This window comes from Oncorhynchus kisutch, linkage group LG19 (genome assembly GCF_002021735.2).
Source record: "Oncorhynchus kisutch isolate 150728-3 linkage group LG19, Okis_V2, whole genome shotgun sequence".
Taxonomy (NCBI): Eukaryota; Metazoa; Chordata; class Actinopteri; order Salmoniformes; family Salmonidae; genus Oncorhynchus; species Oncorhynchus kisutch.
This window is the reverse complement of record NC_034192.2, coordinates 34,523,382-34,546,788: the sequence shown is the minus strand read 5'-3', so window position 1 is coordinate 34,546,788 and position 23,407 is coordinate 34,523,382. Positions and strand designations below refer to the sequence as shown.

General features: G+C 42.1%; 1 protein-coding gene across 12 annotated transcripts in view; it reads left to right on the top strand.

Moving 5' to 3' along the window:
• Positions 1–439: 439 nt before the first annotated feature.
• The window catches only part of LOC109864736 (phospholipid-transporting ATPase 11C), a 66,512-nt gene continuing 43,544 nt past the window's right edge, over positions 440–23,407 (top strand). For 11 of the 12 annotated variants that reach the window (XR_004204174.1, XR_004204175.1, XM_031797287.1 and 8 more), the window contains exon 1: positions 440–1,030. Coding sequence is in view for 10 of the 12 variants with exons in the window: in XM_031797287.1 (XP_031653147.1) it covers positions 1,004–1,030 (27 nt within the window). In the remaining 2 variants the exon portion in view is untranslated. The remainder of the gene's footprint in view (positions 1,031–23,407) is intronic. The other variant, XM_031797285.1, reaches the window with a different exon arrangement.

The window sequence follows — 23,407 nt, the reverse complement described above, 5'->3', positions numbered from 1 at the left end:
TATTCCCATACACAATGATTTACATTGTGGCCAATGGAATGGGTGGAGTAAAACCCCAGCAACACTCTATATTATTCAGAGCCACATGAAATGACACCATATATATATTCTCCAGACCCTGCTGACTATTCCCTACAATACTTTTACTGCAGCACCTAGAATAGCCAATAGGTATTTAATATACAGTGATTTGCATTGAGGTAATTTATTTGAACTTGGAACATGTTTTAATACCCAAATGTAATGCAAATGTCACTTAAATATGAACAAATATTATTAATTGTTCATGTTTAGATTTATTTTTATATTATCATGAATGAATACAGGTTGTTGACACTTTTCTTCTATTACGTAGGGAACTTTTATTTAAAACGTTTCCGAAATTACATGACCCGGAAGTTCTTTTTTAGTGTTGCTGACGAGTCGTTCATATTATATCGTCAATGGACGAGACGCTGATGACGCTAATGGGGGGGTAGAGTAGAAAATATATATTTGACAGGGGTTTGACTGACGGGAAATAAGGGGGCAGTAGTAGGCGAGAAAGACCTGCGTATGAATCGAAATTGAAGTTACTTTTTGTATGTCGGTCACATTTTTTTTTGTGACTGGTGCCGCGAGTTGAATCGTATGTGATGATTAATTCGGAAAGACACAGCAACAGGGCATAGAACTACAGGATGTCGCGGACAGTTTCAGGTTTTTTTGGATGGGGAAGCACGACTAGAACAGTAAAACGCAACGCGGAAAATATTTAAAAGGGAGAATGCGAATGGTTAGAAGAGATAGAATTCAAACAAAATGGAAACAATGTAGCATCGCTGCGGCATTCCATATAGCTATAAGCACTACTAGAGTAGAAAATAGAGAGCTAGTTAACAAATATAAATGTAACGTTACTTATTATTTATCAGAAAAGCTCAAACAGAGTCTGTAGTAAACTGGTTGAAATAAAAAATAGTTCGTTGGTGTCCCCAGCTACCAAAGAAGAAAAAACTCAAATATGCTACGGAGAAGACTGAACCGTTTGGTATGTATGCAATACACATGGCTAGACTGCCACCCGGCACTCAAGTTTAAGCATCATTTTGATAGCTATAGCCAGGGGTGTATTCATTTGGAACGAAACGGGGAGGGTCCTACCTGAATTTGTCCGGTAGAAACGTTTTTCGTTAGGAGTAAACGGTTACCGTTGCAAAACGTTTTGGACTAATGATTACACCCCTTCCAACGTTAGCGGATTATCGCTAGTTGAGTAAATAGACAGTCTCATTTTGCTCATCTGTCAAGCAATTATCACGATAGCTAATGTGCTATGAGAGATGCCACTTGCTACCAATGAAACCATGTTTGCTGGCAGTATTACCAACGTGCTAACTATCATTTGTGCCACTAGACCGTTAAAGGTACAGTAGTTTATTGGCTACACTATTAATTTACACAATCATTATGTTTTACATATATAATTGTAACAAAATTAACCAGTTTTTTTGCTGAACAACACAAACATTATTTGTAGCCTACAGCATTTGTCGTTATGAGTTACTGTTGTCAATTGAAGTAAAACATTGCCTGATTTGAGCAATTTGCCTTCAGTGGAAATTGACAGCTTACGTTTCCATTGCCTTGTATTGAAGCTGGAGCTGCGAAGTTTCCCTCTTTACATGGACCTTTCTCACCCAGAGTGAACAGTAGTTCAAGCTATCAACTTTCTGGTAAATCAGTCTTCTCAGATGGTCAGTTAAAAACAACTGATCTTGGAGAACAGGTTGTCATTGCCTTTTCACTTGAATGTGATATTAAATGTTAATTTATGGTAATTCAATTACTGTTATTCTGTTTATTTTAGTCCTGTATTTAAAGTAGCCAATCCGTCAATCCGGTTTCTGTTTAACTAAAAGCTGCTCATCTGTCTTGGTTGAATTTCAGTTGTCAGTGAATTTCAACCATACGTTTCATTCTGCACATTACGGGTTTTATAGTCCTTCAATTATCGGTGGTTGATGGTCCTCATCAAAGATGAAGCATGGATCAAGTCCTTATCCACAGGCACAGTCACAAGCTTCAGTCAATGAACACATTTTTACTGCCTTTTTATAGTCCTACCCTCCAATAACCTGTTGTCACATTTAGGTTTGATCCACCAGAGTCAATGTGAGCAGTATAGATACTGGTGGTGAAGGAAGAAAAGCAATATTATAATTATGCAGCCTGACCCTCTTTAAGTGTTGCCAGTTCAGCTTATTTTTTTCTGCCTCCTGAGCTGTGTGCTCCTCTAATTTCATTTTTGTGTGAGCTGTAAATAATGTTTCGTGTGGAGCTGCCAGCCATGCTGTCATTGATGCGCATTGTTCCCGTTATATCAAGCTCTGGTTTTCTGCCTCCTAATTCATGCCGCACTCCCATTCGCTCAGGGGGAGGGAGGGGGGAGAGCGAGTGAGCGAGAGACTCTCTCAATCCAAAAGAGTTCTGAAGAGGAATCATGGGCACAACTTGTCTTCCCCCTAAGATGCACTGTGCCGCTAAAGCCCAGAGTGTCTTCACAAAGTCATGAAAGATGGCTGTGGAAACAGAACGAGTGGTGCTGGGCTTTACGTCAGGGGGAAGCTCCAGAGGTTGTAATGCTCTGACAGGAATTCAGATTCACGGAGCTGCTTTTCATGTTCTCTCAAGCCCCTTGAAGGCAGTAGCCAGATCTGTGAAGAGGAGGAGACTGGTGGAAATGCGATAGTATTCCATTAGGAAACCCCTTCCTTGACTCTGAGGGAAGAGCAGACACATCAAGCAGTGGCAACCCGTCATTCAGGGCAGGTGGGGCAGAGCTTGTTTTGCATATTATTTTGGCATTAATATGTTGCAAGCAAAAATAATAATAATCCTCATTAAAAAATCAGACTTAGTAAATGAAGCCGCAAACAAACATGGTCTCTTTTTTTGCTTTCTTAAGGCAGCTCAAATGCAGGTTTTTAAGCCTAGTTCAGTGCTTTCTGTGGTAGTGGGGCAGCCATCGGATAATATGGAGCTTAGGGGTTTGGTAATGTTCTCTAGTTGTGGTGTGATTGGCTCAGTGTTGTCACTGATGGGGACACTACGTCACTGCAAAATCTAAGGGGAGTCCTCAAAAATTCAAGCCCCTCGTTTGCTGCCATAGTTACACTAGAAGTGCCCATCCAAGAAGACTCAACGTCATTGGCCACAGATAAAATGACGTCAAATCACGTTATATCTACCGTAGCTTTGATTGGACTGATCATGTCGACATCATACTTACAAAATCTTAGCTAGACAAGCAGTCATCATGAGTCACGTTGACAATCTACTAGCAAATCCCTTTCAATCAAGTCATATGAAGAAAAATTCTAGATAAAACGTGTCGGGACTCATTGGCCATTGGACATAAACATTACACAAGAAGTTGGAAATGGCAAATTCAGCATTGAGTGGTTTGGAAGGAGTCAGTGGCTAACTGCAGGCATTGCATGCCATGGGCCAGAAAAGATTGAATACATTGGCCATGCTGTCTATCCAGCATCACTTCAGCTGGGAACTCTTGGGGGGGGTATGTTTTGAACGGTCGTCCAACTTGGAATTCCAAGATGGGAACTTGGGCCTTTTTCTAGAGCTCCGACCTGAAGATCACTGACGTTGTGATTCGACCTTGTTTTTCCGAGTTCCCAGTTGGCTTGAAAGCACCATAAATCTAGAGAATGCCAGACTTTGACAAAGTTTGACAAAAATGTGCCCACAAGAAGGACTGCCGCACCACCTTCCTGTTTAAGTGAGCACAGCACAAGGTAAATCCCACAATGTTTGCTGCATAAATTATGTAATATGCCAGGGAGATATGTATTCTGTAGCTAAGAGAGTAATACTAAGTGTAGGTTGTGTAGTAAGCTGTTAGTAGCCCATGTGCCTCACACTAATCATTTGGTCCCTTTCCCTCATAACTTAGTCTACTGTTCTGACTTGGTGGTGCTCATGTAGCCTATAGCCTGTTTTAGAGAAATGTAGTAATCTAATATTGCAAGTAGAGGTCGACCGTTTAATCAGCCTTTTTGGATGCCGATTACATTGCAATCCATGAGGAGACTGCGTGGCAGGCTGACCACCTGTTGCACGAGTGCAGCATCAAAAGGACCTTGTGGCTGCAAAGAGCCAAGGTAAGTTGCTTGATAGCATTAAACTTATCTTTAAAAAAAATACAATATTCACATAATCACTAGTTAACTACACATGATTGATATTACTAGGTTAACTAGCTTGTCCTGCGTTGCATATAATCAATGCGGTGCCTGTTAATTTATCATTGAATCACAGCCTACTTCAACTTCGCCAAACAGCTGATGATTTAACAAAAGCGCATTTGCGAAAAAAGCACAATCGTTGCAATGTACCTAACCATAAACATCAATACCTTTCTTAATATCAATACACAAGTATATATTTTTAAACCTGCATATGTAGTAAAAATACATTTATGTTAGCGGGCAATATTAACTAGGGAAATTGTCACTTCGCTTGCGTTCAGTGCAAGTTGAGTCAGGGTATATGCAGCAGTTTTGGCCGCCTGGCTCGTTGCGAACTGTGTGAAGACAATTTTTTTCTAACAAAGATCGTAAGTAATTTGCTAGAATTGTATGTAATTATGACATAACATTGAAGGTTGTGCAATGTAACAGCAATATTTACACTTAGGGTTGCCACCCATTCGATAAAATACGGAACGGTTCCATATTTCACTGAAAGAATAAACGTTTTGTTTTCGAAATGATAGTTTCCGGATTTTGCCATATTTAACGACCAAAGGCTCATATATCTGTGTGTTTATTTAAGTATATGATTTGATAGACCAGTCTATACGTCGACCGATTATGATTTTTTTCGATACCGATTTATTGGAAGACCAAAAAAAGCCGATACGGATGAATCGGCCTATTTATTTGTAATAATGACAATTACAACAATACTGAATGAACACTTATTTTAACTTAATATAATACATCAATAAAATCAATTTAGCCTCAAATAAGGCAACCTGTTCAATTTGGTTTAACTTCTTATGGCTGCCATCCCGTTAACAGGATAATTGTCATCAACAACCGCTGAATTGCATAGCGCCACATTCAAATAATATTACAAAAAATATTTATATTCATGAAGTCACAAGTGCAATAAAGCAAAACACAGTTTAGCCTTTTGTTAATCCACCTGTCATGTCAGATTTTGAAAATGTTTTACAGCGAAAGCAATCCAAGCGTTTGTAAGTTTATCGTTCACTCAACAAAACATTATGTACACCTAGCACCAAGTAGCTTGGTCACAAATCAGAAAAGCAATCAAATTAATAGTTTACCTTTGATCTTCGGATGTTTTCACTCACGAGACTCCCAGTTACACAAATGTTCCTTTTGTTCCATGAAGATTATTTTTATATCCAAAATACCTCCGTTTGTTTGGTGGGTTATGTTCAGAAATCCACAGGAAAAAGCGGTCACGACAACGCAGACAAATTCCAAATAGTATCCGTAATGTCCACAGAAACATGTCAAAAGTTTTTTATAATCAATCCTCAGGTTGTTTTTAAAATATATAATTGATAATATATCAACCGCAACTGTCTTTTTCAGTCAGAGGGAAAGGCAATGGCTGCCCATCTGTTAAGCATACAAAACGCTGCTGGCACCCGGCCATACAATGACGCAATGTGATCTTTTTCGCTATTTTTTTCAAAATAAAAGCTTGAAACTTTGTCTAAAGACTGACACCTTGAGGAAGCGATAGGAAAAGGAATCTGGTTGATATCCCTTTAAATGGAGCAAAGGCAGGCTATGGAACATGGAGTTTTCAAAATAGAAGCCACTTCCTGGTTTGGTTTTCCTCAGAGTTTCGCCTGCAATATCAGTTCTGTTATACTCGCATACAATATTTTGACAGTTTTGGAAACTTTTAGAGTTTTCTATCCAATACTAATAATAATATGCATATATTAGCAACTGAGACTGAGGATCAGGCTGTTTAGTTTGGGCAACTTATTCATCCAAGCTACTCAATACTGCCCCCCAGCCATAAGAAGTTAAATAATGCAAAAACAAATGCAAAAAGTGTTGGAGAAGAAAGTAAAAGTGCAATATGTGCCATGTAAGAAGGCTAACGTTTAAGTTCCTTACTCAGAACATGAGAGCATATGAAAGCTGGTGGTTCCTTTTAACATGAGTCTTCAATATTCCCAGATAAGAAGTTTTAGGTTGTAGTTATTATAGGAATTATAGGACTATTTCTCTCTAACATTTGTATTTCATATACCTTTGACTATTGGATGTTGTTATAGGCACTTTAGTATTGCCAGTGTAACAGTATAGCTTCCATCCTTCTCCTCGCCTCTACTTGGGCTCGAACCAGGAACACATCGACAACAGCCACCCTCGAAGCAGCGTTACCCATGTAGAGCCAAGTCTCAGAGCGAGTGACATTTGAAAAGCTATTAGCGCGCACCCCGCTAACTAGCTAGCCATTGCACATCGGTTACACCAGCCTAATTTCGGGAGTTGATAGGCTTGAAGTCATAAACAGCAGAGCTGCTGGCAAAACACATTAAAGTGCTGTTTGAATGAATGCTTATGAGCCTGCTGGTGCCTATCATCGCTCAGTCAGACTGCTCTATCAAATCATACTTAATTAGGACATAATAACACACAGAAATACGAGCCGTAGGTCATTAATATGGTCGAATCCGGAAACTATCATTTCGAAAACAGAACGCTTATTCTTTCAGTGAAATATGGAACCGTTCTGTATTTTATCGAACGGATGGCATCCATAAGTCTAAATATTGCTGTTACATTGCACAACCTTCAATGTTATGTCATACGTAAAATTCTGGCAAGTTTGCAATGAGCCAGGCTGCCCAAACTGTGGCATATACCGTGACTCTGCGTGCAATGAATGCAAGAGAAGTGACACAATTTCACCTGGCCAATATTGCCTGCTAACCTTACTTTTAGCTAAATATGCAGGTTTAAAAATATATACTTCTGTGTATTGATTTTAAGAAAGGCATTGATGTTTATGGTTAGGTACACGTTGGAGCAACGACAGTCCTTTTTCGTGAATGCGCACCGCATCGATTATATGCAACGCGGGACACGCTAGATAAACTAGTAATATCATCAACCACGTGTAGTTATAACTAGTGATTATGATTGATTAAGTTTAACGCTAGCTAGCAAATTACCTTTGCTTCTTACTGCATTCGCGTAACAGGCAGGCTCCTCGTGAGGCAGGTGGTTAGAGCGTTAGACCGTAAGGTTGCAAGATTGAATCCCAGAGCTGACAAGGTAAAAATCTGTCGTTCTGCCCCTGAACAAGGCAGGCAGCCTAGGAACGGTGGGTTGTCATTGAAAATAAGAACATGTTCTTAACTGACTTGCCTCGTTAAATAAAGTTGTAAAAAAAATCGGCGTCCAAAAATACCGATTTCCCATTTGTTATGAAAACTTGAAATCGGCCCTAATTAATCGGCCATTCTGATTAATCGGTCGACCTCTAGAGCAGTCTGACTGAGTGGTGGAAGGCAGCAGCAGGCTCGTAAGCATTCATTCAAACAGCAGCTCTTACAATGCTTGAAGCACAGCGCTGTTTGACTTCAAGCCTATCAACTCCCGAGATTATGCTGGCAATACTAAAGTGCCTATAAGAACATCCAATAGTCAAAGGTATATGAAATACAAATGGTATAGAGAGAAATAGTCCTATAATTCTTATAACTATACCCTAAAACTTCGTAACTGGGAATATTGAAGACTCATGTTAAAAGGAACCACCAGCTTTCATATGTTCTGAGCGCTGAACTTAAACATTTTTACATGGCACATATTGTACTTTTCCTTTCTTTTCTAACATGGTTTTTCCATTATTTAAACAAATGAACGTTTCATTATTTCTTTGAGACCAAATAGATTTTATTTATGTATTAAGTTAGTGTTCATAGTTCACTCAGTATTGTTGTTATATACACTGCTAAAAAAAATAAAGGGAACACTTAAACAACACAATGTAACTCCAAGTCAATCACACTTCTGTGAAATCAAACTGTCCACTTAGGAAGCAGCACTGATTGACAATAAATTTCACATGCTGTTGTGCAAATGGAATAGACAACAGGTGGAAATTATAGGCAATTAGCAAGACACCCCCTATAAACGAGTGGTTCGGCAGGTGGGGACCACAGACCACATCTCTGTTCCTATGCTTCCTGGCTGATGTTTTGTTCACTTTTGAATGCTGGCGGTGCTTTCACTCTAGTGGTAGCATGAGACGAAGTCTACAACCCACACAAGTGGCTCAGGTAGTGCATCTCATCAATGCGGGATGTGGCAAGAAGGTTTGCTGTTTCTGTCAACGTAGTGTCCAGAGCATGGAGGCGCTACCAGGAGACAGGCCAGTACATCAGGAGATGTGGAGGAGGCCGTAGGAGGGCAACAACCCAGCAGCAGGACCACTACCTCCACCTTTGTGCAAGGAGGAGCACTGCTAGAGCCCTGCAAAATGACCTCCATCAGGCCACAAATGTGCATGTGTCTGCTCAAACGGTCAGAAATAGACTCCATGAGGGTGGTATGAGGGCCCGACGTCCACAGGTGGGGGTTGTGCTTATACAGCCCAACACCGTGTAGGACGTTTGGCATTTGCCAGAGAACACCAAGATTGGCAAATTCGCCACTGGCGCCCTGTGCTCTTCACAGATGAAAGCAGGTTCACACTGAGCACGTGACAGATGTGGTGTCTGTCATGGTGTGGGGTGGCATTTCTTTGGGGGCCGCACAGCCCTCAATGTGCTCGCCAGAGGTAGCCTGACTGCCATTAGGTACCGAGATGAGATCCTCAGACCCCTTGTGACCATATGCTGGTGTGGTTGGCCCTGGGTTCCTCCAAATGCTAGACCTCATGTGGCTGGAGTGTGTCAGCAGTTCCTGCAAGAGGAAGGCATTGATGCTATGGACTGGCCTGCCCATTCCCCAGACCTGAATCCAATTGAGCACATCTGGGACATCATGTCTCGCTCCATCCTCCAACGCCACGTTGCACCACAGGCTGTCCAGGAGTTGGCGGATGATTTTCTTTAGATTTTCCCATGATGACAAGCCAAGAGGCACTGAGTTTGAAGGTAGGCCTTGAAATACATCCACAGGTACACCTCCAATTGACTCAAATTATGTCAATTAGGCTATTAGAAATTTCTAAAGCCATGGCAACATTTTCTGGAACTTTCTAAGCTGTTTAAAGGCACAGTCAACTTAGTGTATGTAAACTTCTGACCCACTGGAATTGTGATACAGTGAAATAATCTGTCTGTAAACAATTGTTGGAAACTTACTTGTGTCATGCACAAAGTAGATGTCCTAACCGACTTGCCAAAGCTATAGTTGGTTAACAAGAAATGTGTGGAGTGGTTGAAAAATGAGTTTTAATGATTCTAACCTAAGTGTATGTAAACTTCCGACTTCAACTGTAGCTTACATAAGGACATCTGTCTTGCTGTTTGTTTGTACAAGGACTTCAAAGGACAGCACAGCAGAAGGGCGTTCAGGATATTGTGCAGGCTTTTGTCACAATGGTGCGTTCAAAAGGTTTTTTTCCTTCGTGCCCTCGTCTGATTTTTCTATTTCTACAACACATATTTCTAGCAATTATGAAATGAGTTCTTGTTGTTCTGGAGAATTCTATGCCTTCATTCTGGACTTTAAAAATGTTAATTTTTATTTCTGTCCTGAATTTCTTCCAGATGTAAAAACTTTGATACTTTCTACCCTAGATACAGTATCCCCCCCACAAATAGTTCAAAATAGTACATGACCGTAAGCTTGTGCTCATGCTTCCTTAGAAAATGTCAGGTGACGCCGACCTCTGAGATCTAGTAGTGGAGATGGTGGGGCTGAGTGTTTGTTAACCAACAGTGGCTTTGACTGAAAAAGACCATGTCTGAAGTGCGAGGGCCGGAGCATTTAGGCAGTTTTGTTCCCTCTGCTGCGCATCTCACTCTCTCTGTTGTGGTGTGAGGTCCATCTAACTGGCTGGGCTGCTGCAGTCTCATGTTTTTTTCAGCAGGCTTGGCTGCCCATCCTGCTGAAGGTGGACACACTGACTGTTCTTGGGCCTGGCCCATCTCGGGCCTGGCCCATCTCGGCCCTGCTGCCTCCACGCTGCCTGGACCCAAGCGCTAATAAGCAGGCCCTTGCCTGGCAGGGGATGTTGTCTTGTATCAGGGCTTTCCAGGCGTGGATGTCAAACAGAATGCGGGAGCCTCTAGGCTCTATGAACCTGCTTCCCGGGTCAACTCAGGGAGAAGAGCCTCTCTCTGCAGCAGTCTACAGCGACCACACACAAGGATTGTCCCGTGATCCAAGTCCCCTCCTACACAAACATTGTTCACTGCTGTGACCGGACAGCCAGTCTGTGTTAGACCTTCTCAGTTATGATTCTTCTGAGAGCAATGGTGTTTGGTCCCAGGCAGAGTGTTCATTGGTTGTCTTGACGTAACCATAGAGGCCCTGGGGCTACCGGGATACATTTTACACAGCCAGTTAGAAGCTGCACATGTTCCTCACTGATGCATAGTTTCTCGACTGAGGAGGAGACTGGATGATTCCAGATGCTCACTTTCTTGCGCAGCCAGCCAACTCAATGTTTACTGTTCACTACACTATTTAGCAGTCTCTATACCAAGTCTTTCATTGGACTATGTGTTGTGGCATTTAGACATTACTTATGATCCACACAGACACACTATATGCCATATAGCATAAGCTTTTATCCAGTCTTGCAGTCATGCGTGCATACGTTTTGGGTATGGATGGTTCAGTATTCGAATCCACTATCCTCTATACCACATCACTTGTTGGGATAGAGGGGGATAGTTTGTCAAGTGATGAGTGAGAACTGGCTGTCGAGACTGGGGCCAGTTTTGGGGGTTAATGGAAGGAGTGCTCTAGGAGGGGAAGAGTGTACAGAGAGGCCAAAGGCCTGGGCAGCTGTGGTGTTTTTTTTTTTTAAACAATAAAAAACCAATTCTGGCCTGTTTTCATCAGAAGAGCTTATTGATTAGAGCTGTGCTTTGTTTTTCCTCCGTCGGTCTTGGGCTCCATACTGTCTGATGGACAGAAGTGCTTACGCCAGATGTATTTTTCTGTTCTCCTTGCTCCGCTCTCCACCCTATAATGAAAACCCAGCCACTGGAGCTCATCTGCACCACACAGCAGAATAAAAAAGTATATTTAGGCTGATGGAGCACAGAGAGCCTGACCCTGCGTGACTGAACCTGAGGAGATGAAGAGGAATACAGTGGGTTTTCCCTGTTGTAACCCCTGCACTCCCTGTCTCACTGCACCTAATGGACAGGCTTTCAGGGGGCTGAGGGCGACAGGGGGAGAGGTGCTCTGGGGGAGATAAGGGAGCTACGGGTGCACCGTTGCTTTTTGTGTCGGTTTTCCATCTGCAGTCTAAAAGCAAGTTTCAATTCTCAGTTTGTACCTTTAAATAATTCACTCCACTTCATTTATTTTAAATGATCCTCAACGCTCCTCTCCTGGCCTGCGTATCGCCGTCGGGGTAGCGACACTTAAAATGCATTCTCGTCATCCATATATTTATGAAGGCTCATCCAGAGAATCCCTCTGTCGTGCTGCTGCGCCATCGCATTGTTTATGGTTAATCGTAACAACATCCAACTCGGATGCAACGGCGTGCATCATTTTTATAGAATTTTGAAGATGTTAAAATGCATAGGCGGCACGTCCATAAGGCTAGGGGAAGCTTTCCCTAAAGTCAATTCTATTAAATTGCCAAAAATGATACAGGCTAATTAGCTTACTCATGTCTATACATACAATCATTATAAATAGGCTACTACACCAGAAAGAATAATTTGGCTACAGAGGATTATTCACCTCAACATTTTATTTTTAGGATTTGAGTTCCGACTCAGTGAAAAGCAGAAACACCCAGCCAGAAATAGCGCAATATTTAAACACACAATCGTGGGAAAAGTTAGGAAAACAAATGGCTATTGCTGTAAAGAAAAGACAATGAAAAATGCTCAACTCAATTGAGCTAAAAGTAGACCATCTTATTGGCAGCAGTGGGGAATGTCTCCGTTGAGTGTGCATATTCCCTGTCTTTAGCATTGGGTCAGTACCCTTTTTTAAAAATTTTTATTTTTGGACTACAATTTCCTCCAGGTTAGATGGACGTCATATTTTGTCTCCCCTTCTCGTAGGTCTACTATATGGATAAGGCGATGTAGTTTTTATTGATCTGTGTCAGCAGAGTAGGCTACTGTATAATATGTCAAATAAAAACATATTCTGCTAATGTCTCAAAGTGTAGTATAATTGCATGAAATGTGCTTATAAAAGGCCAACATTTTCCTGTACAAAGAAAGCCTACACGCTGCATTGAAGTTTTTTGTTGCGAAGAGTCATTGCGTTTATATTAGCATAAACTATAACCTTTCAATCTACTATTCCAAATGTGATCTTTTACATAAGTCTGCAAATGCAAGGATGCATGGAATGATGTATTACAAAGTTGAATTTCTATGGTGAAAATTAGCTTCCCCCAAACGTAAAACCCACGTTTAGCCTATGTTAGAATAACGGCCAACATTTATTTTCCTCAGCCAACAATACGAGTGACGAACAGCAAAATCCCTAGCCTATGTCAATCTACTATCCCCCATAGTAGATAAGTTTACCTATTCTATTGGTCAGTTTGTCATTCTTTGCCAGAAATAAATAGCCTATTCCAAACACTCTGGGACAGTTGTGGGATAGACTCCAAATTTATACAACCAGTTGGCCTAGGCTACATAATTTTTTTTTTTTTCAAGCTATGAGGCTCATGACACAGATCAGAACGTTTAGGGTAAAATGTTGCCCCACTATTTCTTGACATTATAAGAGTTGCAACATGCAAGTAGGCTGCCAACTAACATGGCTTACTAATATGACTAGGATTGTGCCTTTGGCTACTGGACAAAGAAAGAAAGTTGATTTGAAAACCAATAGAACATGAGATTTAAAAGGCTACTGGTTTCAATGGCATATATATGGAAGTCTTTATAAAATAATTGCCTGTACGTTGACTAGGCAGCTTTGAAACAAGGTAAGACATGCTTCCATAATATGTAGTAAAACCTCCAGGTTTCAACCAATTAACTATGTTTTCAAAATGCATCATGCCTCCAGCTCATTGCAAAGTGGTGTGATGTGCTGAAGCCTGCCTAGTTGCCTATACACTTGGTGTGATGTGCTGAAGCCTGCCTAGTTGCCTATACACTTGTTGTGATGTGCTGAAGCCTGCCTAGTTGCCTATACACTTGGTGTGATGTGCTGAAGCCTGCCTAGTTGCCTATACACTTGAATGGGAAGCGTGCTTCAATGATCAGTCAGTTGAGAACAAAAAATAGTAGCTCTTTTTAATCGTGGCCATTAGTTTTTTATTTTCACGATTGCCTTTAGAATTGTGGCGCAATGATTAGTCTTATTAAAGCACATGTTTCACTCCAGCAGCAACAAATATCTGTTTGAGCTGCGTCAACAGCTCTCGCGCTACATCCACTGGTATTTTTAATCAATCGATGAACAGGCTAAAATGCATTATTTTACAATGGGATTTTTTTTAGGTGGCGCCAATTTCATATTTATTGGCTTTTAAAATGTATGGCCCAAAAGCGGGAACCGTGGTGTCCAGGTAGTGTATGTGGACATCTGCTCCTCCAACATCTCATTCCCCAAATCATGGGCATTAATATGGAGTTGGTCCCCCCCCCCCCCCCCCCCCCATTGCTGATATAACAGCCTCCACTCTTCTGGGAAGGATTTCCAACAGATGTTGGAACATTGCTGCAGGGACTCGCTTCTATTCAGCCACAAGAGCATTCATCCCAAAGGTGTTTGATGGGGCTGAAACAGTGATCTATGCAGGCCAGTCAAGTTCTTCCACACTGATCTTGACAAACCATTTCTGTATGGACCTCGCTTTGTGTACGGGGACGTTGTCATGCTGAAACAGGAAAGGGCCTTCCCCAAACTGTTGGCACAAAGTTGGAAGCAAAGAATCGTCTAGAATGTCATTGTATGCTGTAGTGTTAAGATTTCTCTTCAATGGAACTAAGGGGCCTAGCACGAACCATGAAAAACAGGCTCAGACTATTATTCCTCCTCCACCAAACTTTACAGTTGACACTATGCATTCTGGCAGGTAGTGTTCTCGTGGCATCTGCCAAACCCAGATTTGTCCGTTGGACTTCCAGATGGCGAAGCGCGATTCATCACTCCAGAGATCCAATGGTGACGAGCTTTACAACACTCCAGCCGACACTTGGCATTGCACATGGTGATCTTAGGCTTGTGTGCAGCTGCTCGGCCATGGAAACCCATTTTCATGATGCTCCTGACAAACAGTTATTGTGCTGACGTTGCATCCAGAAGCAGTTTGGAACTCGGGAGGGAGTGTTGCAACCGAGGACAGACGATGCATGATGCATTTCAGCACTCGGCGGTCCCCGTTCTGTGAGCTTGTGTGGCCTACCACTTCGCGGCTGAGCCCAGTTCTTTAACCGCACAATGAATTACTTTCAGCGCAAACTCTCATGCTGACACAGCCAGCATCACTCGGCCACAGGGAGAAAAATGAGTCTCTGGTCATGAAGGAGTGGAAGGAGCAGCCCCACTCAAACAAAGCATGGCCTGTAGCACAGAGAAAGGAAGGAGCCACATACAGTACCTGTCAGAAGTTTGGACACCAACTCATTCCAAGGTTTTTCTTTTGACTATTTTCTACATTGTAGACTTTTATAGTGAAGACATTTAAACCTATGAAATAACACATGGAATCATGTAGTTACCAAAAAAGTATTGAACAATTCAAAATATATTTTATATATGAGATTCTTTGACGTACCCACCCTTTGCCTTGGCAACAGATTTGCCGGCTCTTGGCATTCTCTCAACCAGCTTCACATGGAATGCATTTCAATTAATGTGTGCCTTGTTAAATGTTAATTTGTGGAATTTCTTTCCTCCTCAATGGGTTTCAGCCAATCAGTTGTGTTGTGACAAGGTATGGGTGGTATACAAAAGATGGCCCTATTTGGTAAAAGACCAAGTCCATATTATGGCAAGAATGGCACAAATAAGCAAAGACAAACAACAGCTCACTACTTTAAGTTAAAGTGTCAGTCGATGCGGGACATTTCAAGAACTTCTGCAGTCGCAAAATCCATCAAGCTCTATGATGAAACTGGCTCACATGAGGACCCCCACAGGAAAGACCGGAAAGACCCAAGTTCATTGGCGTTACCAGCCTCAGAAATTGCAGCCAAAATAAATGCTTCATAGAGTTCAAGTAACACACATCTCAACATCAACTGTTCAGAGGAGACTGCGTGAATCAGGCCTATATGGTCGGGTTGCTGCAAAGAAACCACTACTAAAGTATACCAATAATAAGAAGAGACTTGCTTGGGCCAACAAACATGAGCAATGGACATTAGACCGGTGGAAATCTGTTCTTTGGTCTGATTCCAACTTTGAGCTTTTTGGTTCCAACCTCCGTGTCTTTGTAAGACGCAGAGTAGGTGAACGGATTACCTCTTCACGGTGGGAACCACACATGCAGCATGGAGGAGGAGATGTGGGGGTGCTTTGCTGGTGACACTGTCTGTGATTTATTTAGAATTCAAGGAACACTTAACCAGCATGGCTACCACAGCATTCTGCAGCGATACTCCATTCCCGTCTGGGTTGTGGGACTATCATTTGCTTTTCAAAATGACAATGCTCCAACACACCTCCAGGCTGTGTAAGTGCTATTTGACGAAGGAGAGGGATTGAGTGCTGCGTCAGATGACCTTGGCTCCACAATCACCCGATTTCAATCCAATTGAGATGGTTTGGGATGAGTTTGTTTCTCTCCTTTTGGTTATAATGATTCCATAGTTGTTATTTCCTGGTTTTCATTATTCTACAATGAAAAAATAGAGAACCCTTGAATAAGTACAGTTGTTGTCGGAAGTTTACATACACCTCAGCCAAATACTTTAAAAACTTTTCACAATTCCTGACATTTAATCCTAGTAAAAATTCCCTTAGGTCAGTTAGGATCACCACTTTATTTTAAGAATGTGAAATGCCAGAATGTCTTGAAATGTTGCTTCAATATATCCACAATTTTCCTCCCTCATGACGCCATCTATTTTGTGAAGTGCACCAGTCCCTCTTGCAGCAAAGCACCACAACAACAAGATGCTGTCACCCACGTACTTCACGGTTGGTCATTATGGCCAAACAGTTCTATTTTTGTTTCATCAGACCAGAGGACATTTCTCCAAAAAGTACGATATTTGTCCCCATGTGCAGTTGCAAACCGCAGTCTGGCTTTATGGTGGTTTTGGAGCAGTGGCTTCTTCCTTGCTGAGCGGCCTCTCAGGTTATGTTGATATTGGACTAGTTTTACTAGTCCATTGGACTAGTTTTACTTTTCATTTTGAGAATGACATAAATATTAATTTTCATAGTCTGCTGTCTTTTTGTATGATGGCAATTTGCATCTACTCCAGAATGTTATGAAGCGTGATCAGACAAATTGCAATTAATTGCAAAGTCCCTCTTTGCCATGCAAACGAACTGAATCCCCCAAAAAACATTTCCACTGCATTTCAGCCCTGACAAAAAAGGACCAGCTGACATCATGTCAGTGATTCTCTCGTTAACACAGGTGTGAGTGTTGACAAGGCTGGAGATCACTCTGTCATGCTGATTGAGCTCGAATAACAGACTGGAAGCTTCAAAAGGAGGGTGGTGCTTGGGATCATTGTTCTTCCTCTGTCAATCATGGTTACCTGCAAGGAAACACATGCCGTCATCATTGCTTTGCATAAAAAGGGCTTCACAGGCAAGGATATTGCTGCCAGTAAGATTGCACCTAAATCGACCATTTATCGGATCATCAAGAACTTCAAGGAAAGCTGTTCAATTGTTGTGAAAAGGCTTCAGGGTGCCCAAGAAAGTCCAGCAAGCGCCAGGACCGTCTCCTAAAGTTGATTCAGCTGCGAGATCGGGGCACCACCAGTACAGAGCTTGCTCAGGAATGGCAGCAGGGAGGTGTGAGTGCATCTGCACGCACAGTGAGGCAAAGACTTTTGGAGGATGTCCTGGTATCAAGAAGGGCAGCAAAGAAGCCACTTCTTTCCAGGAAAAACATCAGGGACAGAATAATATTCTGCAAAAGGTACAGGGATTGGTCTGCTGAGGTCTGGGGTAAAGTCATTTTCTCTGATTCCCCTTTCCGATTGTTTGGGGCATCCGGAAAAAAGCTTGTCCAGAGACTACAAGGTGAGCGATACCATCAGTCCTGTGTAATGCCAACAGTAAAGCATCCTGAGACCATTCATGTATGGGGTTGCTTCTCAGCCAAGGGAGTGGGCTCACTCACAATTTTGCCTAACAACACAGCCATGAGTAAAGAAAGAATGGTACCAACACATCCTCCGAGAGCAACTTCTCCCAACCATCCAGGAACAGTGTGGTGACGGACAATGCCTTTTCCAGCATGATGGAGCACCTTGCCATAAGGCAATTGTGATAACTAAGTGGCTTGGGTAACAAAACATCGATATTTTGGGTACGTGGTCAGGAAACTCCCCAGACCTGAATCCCATTGAGAACTTGTGGTCAATCCTCAAGAGGCGGGTGGACAAACAAAAACCCACAAATTCTGACCACCTCCAAGCATTGATTATGTAAGGGAACATTATGGAAGGATGGGCTGCAATCAGTCAGGATGTGGCCCAGAAATTAATTGACAGCAGGCCAGGGCGGATTGCAGAGGTCTTGAAAAAGAAGGGTCAACACTGCAAATATTGACTCTTTGCATCAACTTCATGTAATTGTCAATAAAAGCCTTTATGAAAAGCTTGTAATTATACTTCAGTATTCCATAGTAACATCTTAACATAAAGACACCGAAGCAGCAAACTTTTGAAATTAAATGTCATTCTCAACTTTTGGCCACGACTCTATGTAAACTTCCGACTTCAACAGTAGCTTACATAAGGACATCTGTTTTGCTGTTTATTTGTACAAGGACTTCAAAGGACTTCAAAGGACAGCACAGCAGAAGTGTGTTTAGGATAATGTGCAGGCTTTTGTCACAAGTTTATGTAAACTTCCGACTTCAACTGTAGGTGTGTCCAAACTTTTGACTGGTCCTGTAGATATTTGTTGTTTTTTGGCTGCACGATAAAACAAGCTGACCCCATTTTGTTCAAGTCCATAGATTACATAAGGACATTTGTTTTGCTGTTGTACAAGCGTTTCAAAGGACAGCACAGCAGAAGTGAATTCCGTACAAGATCAAATATATATATTTTTTTACAATGGTCCATTCCGTAGCCAAAATCCTTTTGTGCGCTCTGGTTTCAGTTTCTATTCATTAAACATGCATTTCTAGCAATGATGTAATGAAGTGCTTTTTATTATGGAGACTTCTATGCTTTCATTTTTGGAGAGTTGTCTCCTTCATTCCGTCCAGAGTATGTGAGAACTGTAATACTTATGGTTCTCCCGAGTGGCACAGCTGTCCGAGGTACTGCAGTGCTTGAGGCTTCACTACAGACCCTGGTTCGATCCCAGGCTGTGTTACAGCTGGCCATGCCCGCAAGACTCATGATGCGATGCACAATTGGGTTAGGGGAGGGTTTGGCCGGCCGGGATACCTCGTCCCATCGCGCTTTAGCGACGCCTTGTGACGGCCAGGGCGCCTGCAAACTGACCTCTGTTGCCAGCTGGATAGCGTTTTCTTCCGACACATTGGCTTCCGAATTAAGTGAGCAGTGCGGCTTGGCAGGGTCGTGTTTTGGAGGATGCATGGCTCTCGACCTTCACCTCTCCCGAGACCCTAGGGGAGTTGCAGCAATGGGACAAGACTGTAACTACCAATTGTATACCATGAAATTGGGGCTAAAAAAGGGTGAAAATAAGAACGTTTACACTTTCTACCCATGATATACAGTATGACCCCCCCCCCCCTTCCCCCAAATGCAACTTGCGCTAGGTGCATTATAAAAGATAATGCCCTCTGAAGTGCTGTAGCTGGGATGCAGATAGAATTATTAAAGAACTCATCAGCATTAAGATGCAAATATCTCCCGCCATATCAGATGGCTCCCTGCGCCTGACGCGGCAACGGGAAGAAAGCCACCGCGCGCGCAGCGCACTCATTTGAGTCAGCCTATACAAGACGCTTACGGCAGCAGCATCAGACACCTTAACCAGGCATTGTAATGTCTGCTGCTCCTAGCACCCCTCCCCCACCCACCACTCTCCATGTACGCACTTGGTTGAGGGAAAATCATATTCCAGTAATTGCTGTGCTACTCCTAAATTCACGCTTTTTAATTATAGATTAGTGTGACTGGTGCTGCTTGAAATATGCTTCACTTTTCCCGGTCGTTTAAATATGAAGTGCAGAGAATTTCATCCAAGACCCTGGAGAATAATCCATTAGTCACTGCTTCCAGTACTGACGGAGTCAGACTACAGCAGGGCTGGGAGACCAGGAAGTTGTGGACTCGGGTTCAAGCTGAATTAAGGTTGACTCATTTTCCTCTAAACAGGACTGTCTAGTTAATAACAGTGGAGATCTGTAAACTAGGCCTAGTTACAGAATAACTTGACACTCAAAATTGAACTGTACAGCTGAACGAACACCTGCTTTTTTAAATAACATTTTTATATAACTTTTTTTATTTAATAAATTCTTATTTACAATGATGGCCTACCCCGGCCAAACCCTAATGAAGCTGGGCCAATTGTGTGCCACCCTATAGGACTCCCAATCGCGGCCGGTTGTGATACAGCCTGGAACCGAAACAGGGTCTATAGTGACGCCTCTAGCACTGAGATGCAGTGCCTTAGACCGGTGTGCCACTCTGGATCAAAGTGACACAACCTTTAATCTACCCCTTTTTATTTATTTATTTTACTAGGAAAAGGCGAACTTGAAGCTATTCTGAGCCAATGTTGCTGTAAGCTAGATGTAAAAGCCACAATTCAAGTGTTAAATCATAAAAAATCCACTTTCATTTTGTCAGATCTTAAACATTATGAACCTAAGAATTTTTTTTCTCAAAAGAACAATAGCATATTTTCAGTTTTATATTACTAATCTGTAGTTGGTAGCCTATGCTGTGGAACCGTGGTTATCCTTGAAAAAGTGATCTTTTTAAGCGTAGCCAGTCCGCTAAGTGTCTGAGTGTGTTTGCTATATGTAGTCTGTGCTGCATACTAGGATTGGGCAATCGAACATATACAGGGGTACTTATCCATACCAATGGTTTTGGGTTGGGGGCCACCTCACCTTGCGGAGGTGTGTGTGCAACGCCACTGCTTAGAACTAAGATCTAGATCTAAGATGTGCCAAATAAATGATATCCAGCATTTGGTTTGCTAACATGCTGGCTATGTGGCTAGATGGCCAGCTCAAGCTTCTTGGTTATAAAATACACAATTAATCCCCTTCTGGGTCATCTCCATGCTCTTAGCCCTTCTGCATGCTCTTAGCCCTTCTGCATGCTCTTAGCCCTTCTGCATGCTCTTAGCCCTTCTGCATGCTCTTAGACACATTTTTGAGGAACACTATGTCCCAGTGCAGACTGGACTACCACAGACTTAGGTCAGCATCGTACAAAAGCGCTTATGGGGGGGGGGGGGGGGGTGATCTGAGCATCACCCACTAATACATTTGTACAGATTTAGAAGTATTACAGCTAGTAATGTATCAATATTTATCTTAAATTAGCTATATCAACTTTGGATGTCAACTGTGTATCAATTTAAAAAAAATTATAGCTACTGATTTGTTTCAAGCAAAACTATTGCTGATGGTGAACCTGATCAGCATGTATAGCCAGATGAGTTGTCTGGCAGTAGCTTAGGCTACCTTTTTTAAAATTCCGGTAATAAAGCTTATATTGCCCAAGCCATTTTATGAACATGTGAATGCTGACGTGCAGATGTGCCAGATCAGGAATAGGCCTACTTATCGTTGGTCAGTGCAGTTTGACTAGGCTATTGATTGCCTTGGATTGTTCGGCATGCAAAATTACTTGTAGATCAATTACATGCTTAGTTAAACACTAAAGGAGAGGATGCAGTTGTCACCAAGATTTTCAGAATGTAAAAACAAATGAATTTCAGCAACCAAAAAAATGGAAATGGCGATTTCATCACATTTTGAAATCGATTTCCTGAATATGCATGCTACATTTGGATCGGTTTTGGGTCCCTCAGACCGACGCACCTTATGCATACAGTTGAAGTCAGAGATTTACATACACCTTGGCCAAGTACATTTAAACTCAGTTTTTCCTAGTAAATCCTAGTAAAAATTCCCTGTCTTAAGTCAGTTAGGATCACTACTTTTATTTTAAGAAAATGAAATGTCAGAATAATAGTTATTTATTCAGCTTTTACTTCATTCATCACATTCCTAGTGGGTCAGAAGTGTACATACACTCAATTAGTATTTGGTAGCATTGCCTTTAAATTGTTTAACTTGGGTCAAATGTTTCGGGTAGCCTTCCACAAGCTTCCCACAATAAGTTGGGTGAATTTTGGCCAATTCCTCCTGACAGAGCTGGTGTAACTGAGTCAGGTGTGTAGGCCTCCTTGCGCGCAGATGCTTTTTCAGTTCTGCCCACACATTTTCTATAGGATTGAGGTCACAGGGCTTTGTGATGGCCACTCCAATACGTTGACTTTGTTGCCCTTATGCAATTTTGCCACAACTTTGGAATCACGCTTGGGGTCATTGTCCATTTGGAAGACCCATTTGCGACCAAGTTTTAACTTCCTGACTGATGTCTTGAGATGTTGCTTCAATATATCCACAAAATTGTACTTCCTGATGATGCCATCTATTTTGTGAAGTGCACCAGTCCCTCCTACAGCAAAGCACCCCCACAACATGATGCTGCCACCCCCGTGCTTCACGTTTGGGATGGTGTTTTTCGGGTTGCAAGCCTCTCCCTTTTTCCTCCAAACATAACGATGGTCATTATGGCCAAACAGTTCTATTTTTGTTTCATCAGACCAGAGGACATTTCTCCAAAAAGTACCATCTTTGTCCCCATGTGAGGTTGCAAACCGTAGTCTGGCTTTATGGTGGTTTTGGAGCAGTGGCTTCCTTGCTGAGCGGCCTTTCAGGTTATGTTGATATTGGACTAGTTTTACTGTGGATATGGATACTTTTGTACCTGTTTCCTCCAGCATCTTCACAAGGTCCTTTGCTGCTGTTATGAGATTGATTTGCACTTTTCGCACCAAAGTACGTTCATCTCTAGGAGACAGAATCTGTCTCCTTCCTGAGCGGTATGACGGCTGTGTGGTCCCATGGTGTTTATACTTGCGTACTATTGTTTGCACAGATGAACGTGATTCCTTCAGGCGTTTTGAAATTGCTCCCAAGGATGAACCAGACATGTGGAGGTCTACAATTGTTTTTCTGAGGTCTTGACTGATTTTATTTTGATTTTCCCATTATGTCAAGCAAAGAGGCACTGAGTTTGAAGGTATGCCTTGAAATACATCCACAGGTACACCTCCAATTGACTCAAATGATGTCAATTAGCCTATCCGAAGCTTCTAAAGCCATGACATAATTTTCTGGAATTTTCCTAGCTGTTTAATGGCACAGTCAACTTAGTATGTAAACTTTTTTCAATGTGATACAGTGAAATAATCTGTCAAATTACTTGTCATGCACAAAGTAGATGTCTTCACCGACTTGCAAAAAATATAGTTTGTTAACAAGAAATGGAGTGGTTGAAAAAATGAGTTTTAATGACTCCAACCTAAGTGTATGTAAACTTCCGACTTCAACTGTAGGTCCCCAGTTAAAATGTTTATCTGTGAATCTTTACGTCCCTAGTACGCACATCCTGTATGATTCACTTGTCAATCTCACTTTTCAATATATATATTTTTTTTTAATGCAGGCCAGTCCACAGTACAGTGCACTGTCCGCTTGCTGTGACGCTACTGGAACAATGGGCCTTTTCCATTCAACAGCAGCTCCTTAGGATGAACCGGTCCTCAATTGTCCTAATAATAAACTATGGTGCCACTCAGCACTGTCTGCGAATGGCAGTCAGGAGAGGCATAGGAACTACAATGGCCCTTTTGTGGGTGAACCAGTGATGCCGGTGACACCATAGTGTCATGATGGTACGATGTCTCTAAGCCACATAGTCTAAACTGTAGGCTCGTCATCGATACAAGGTTTGAAGTCTGTTGGAAACCTGGAGCCTGTAAATTAATCCAATCCAAATGTTATTAGTCACATGCGCCGA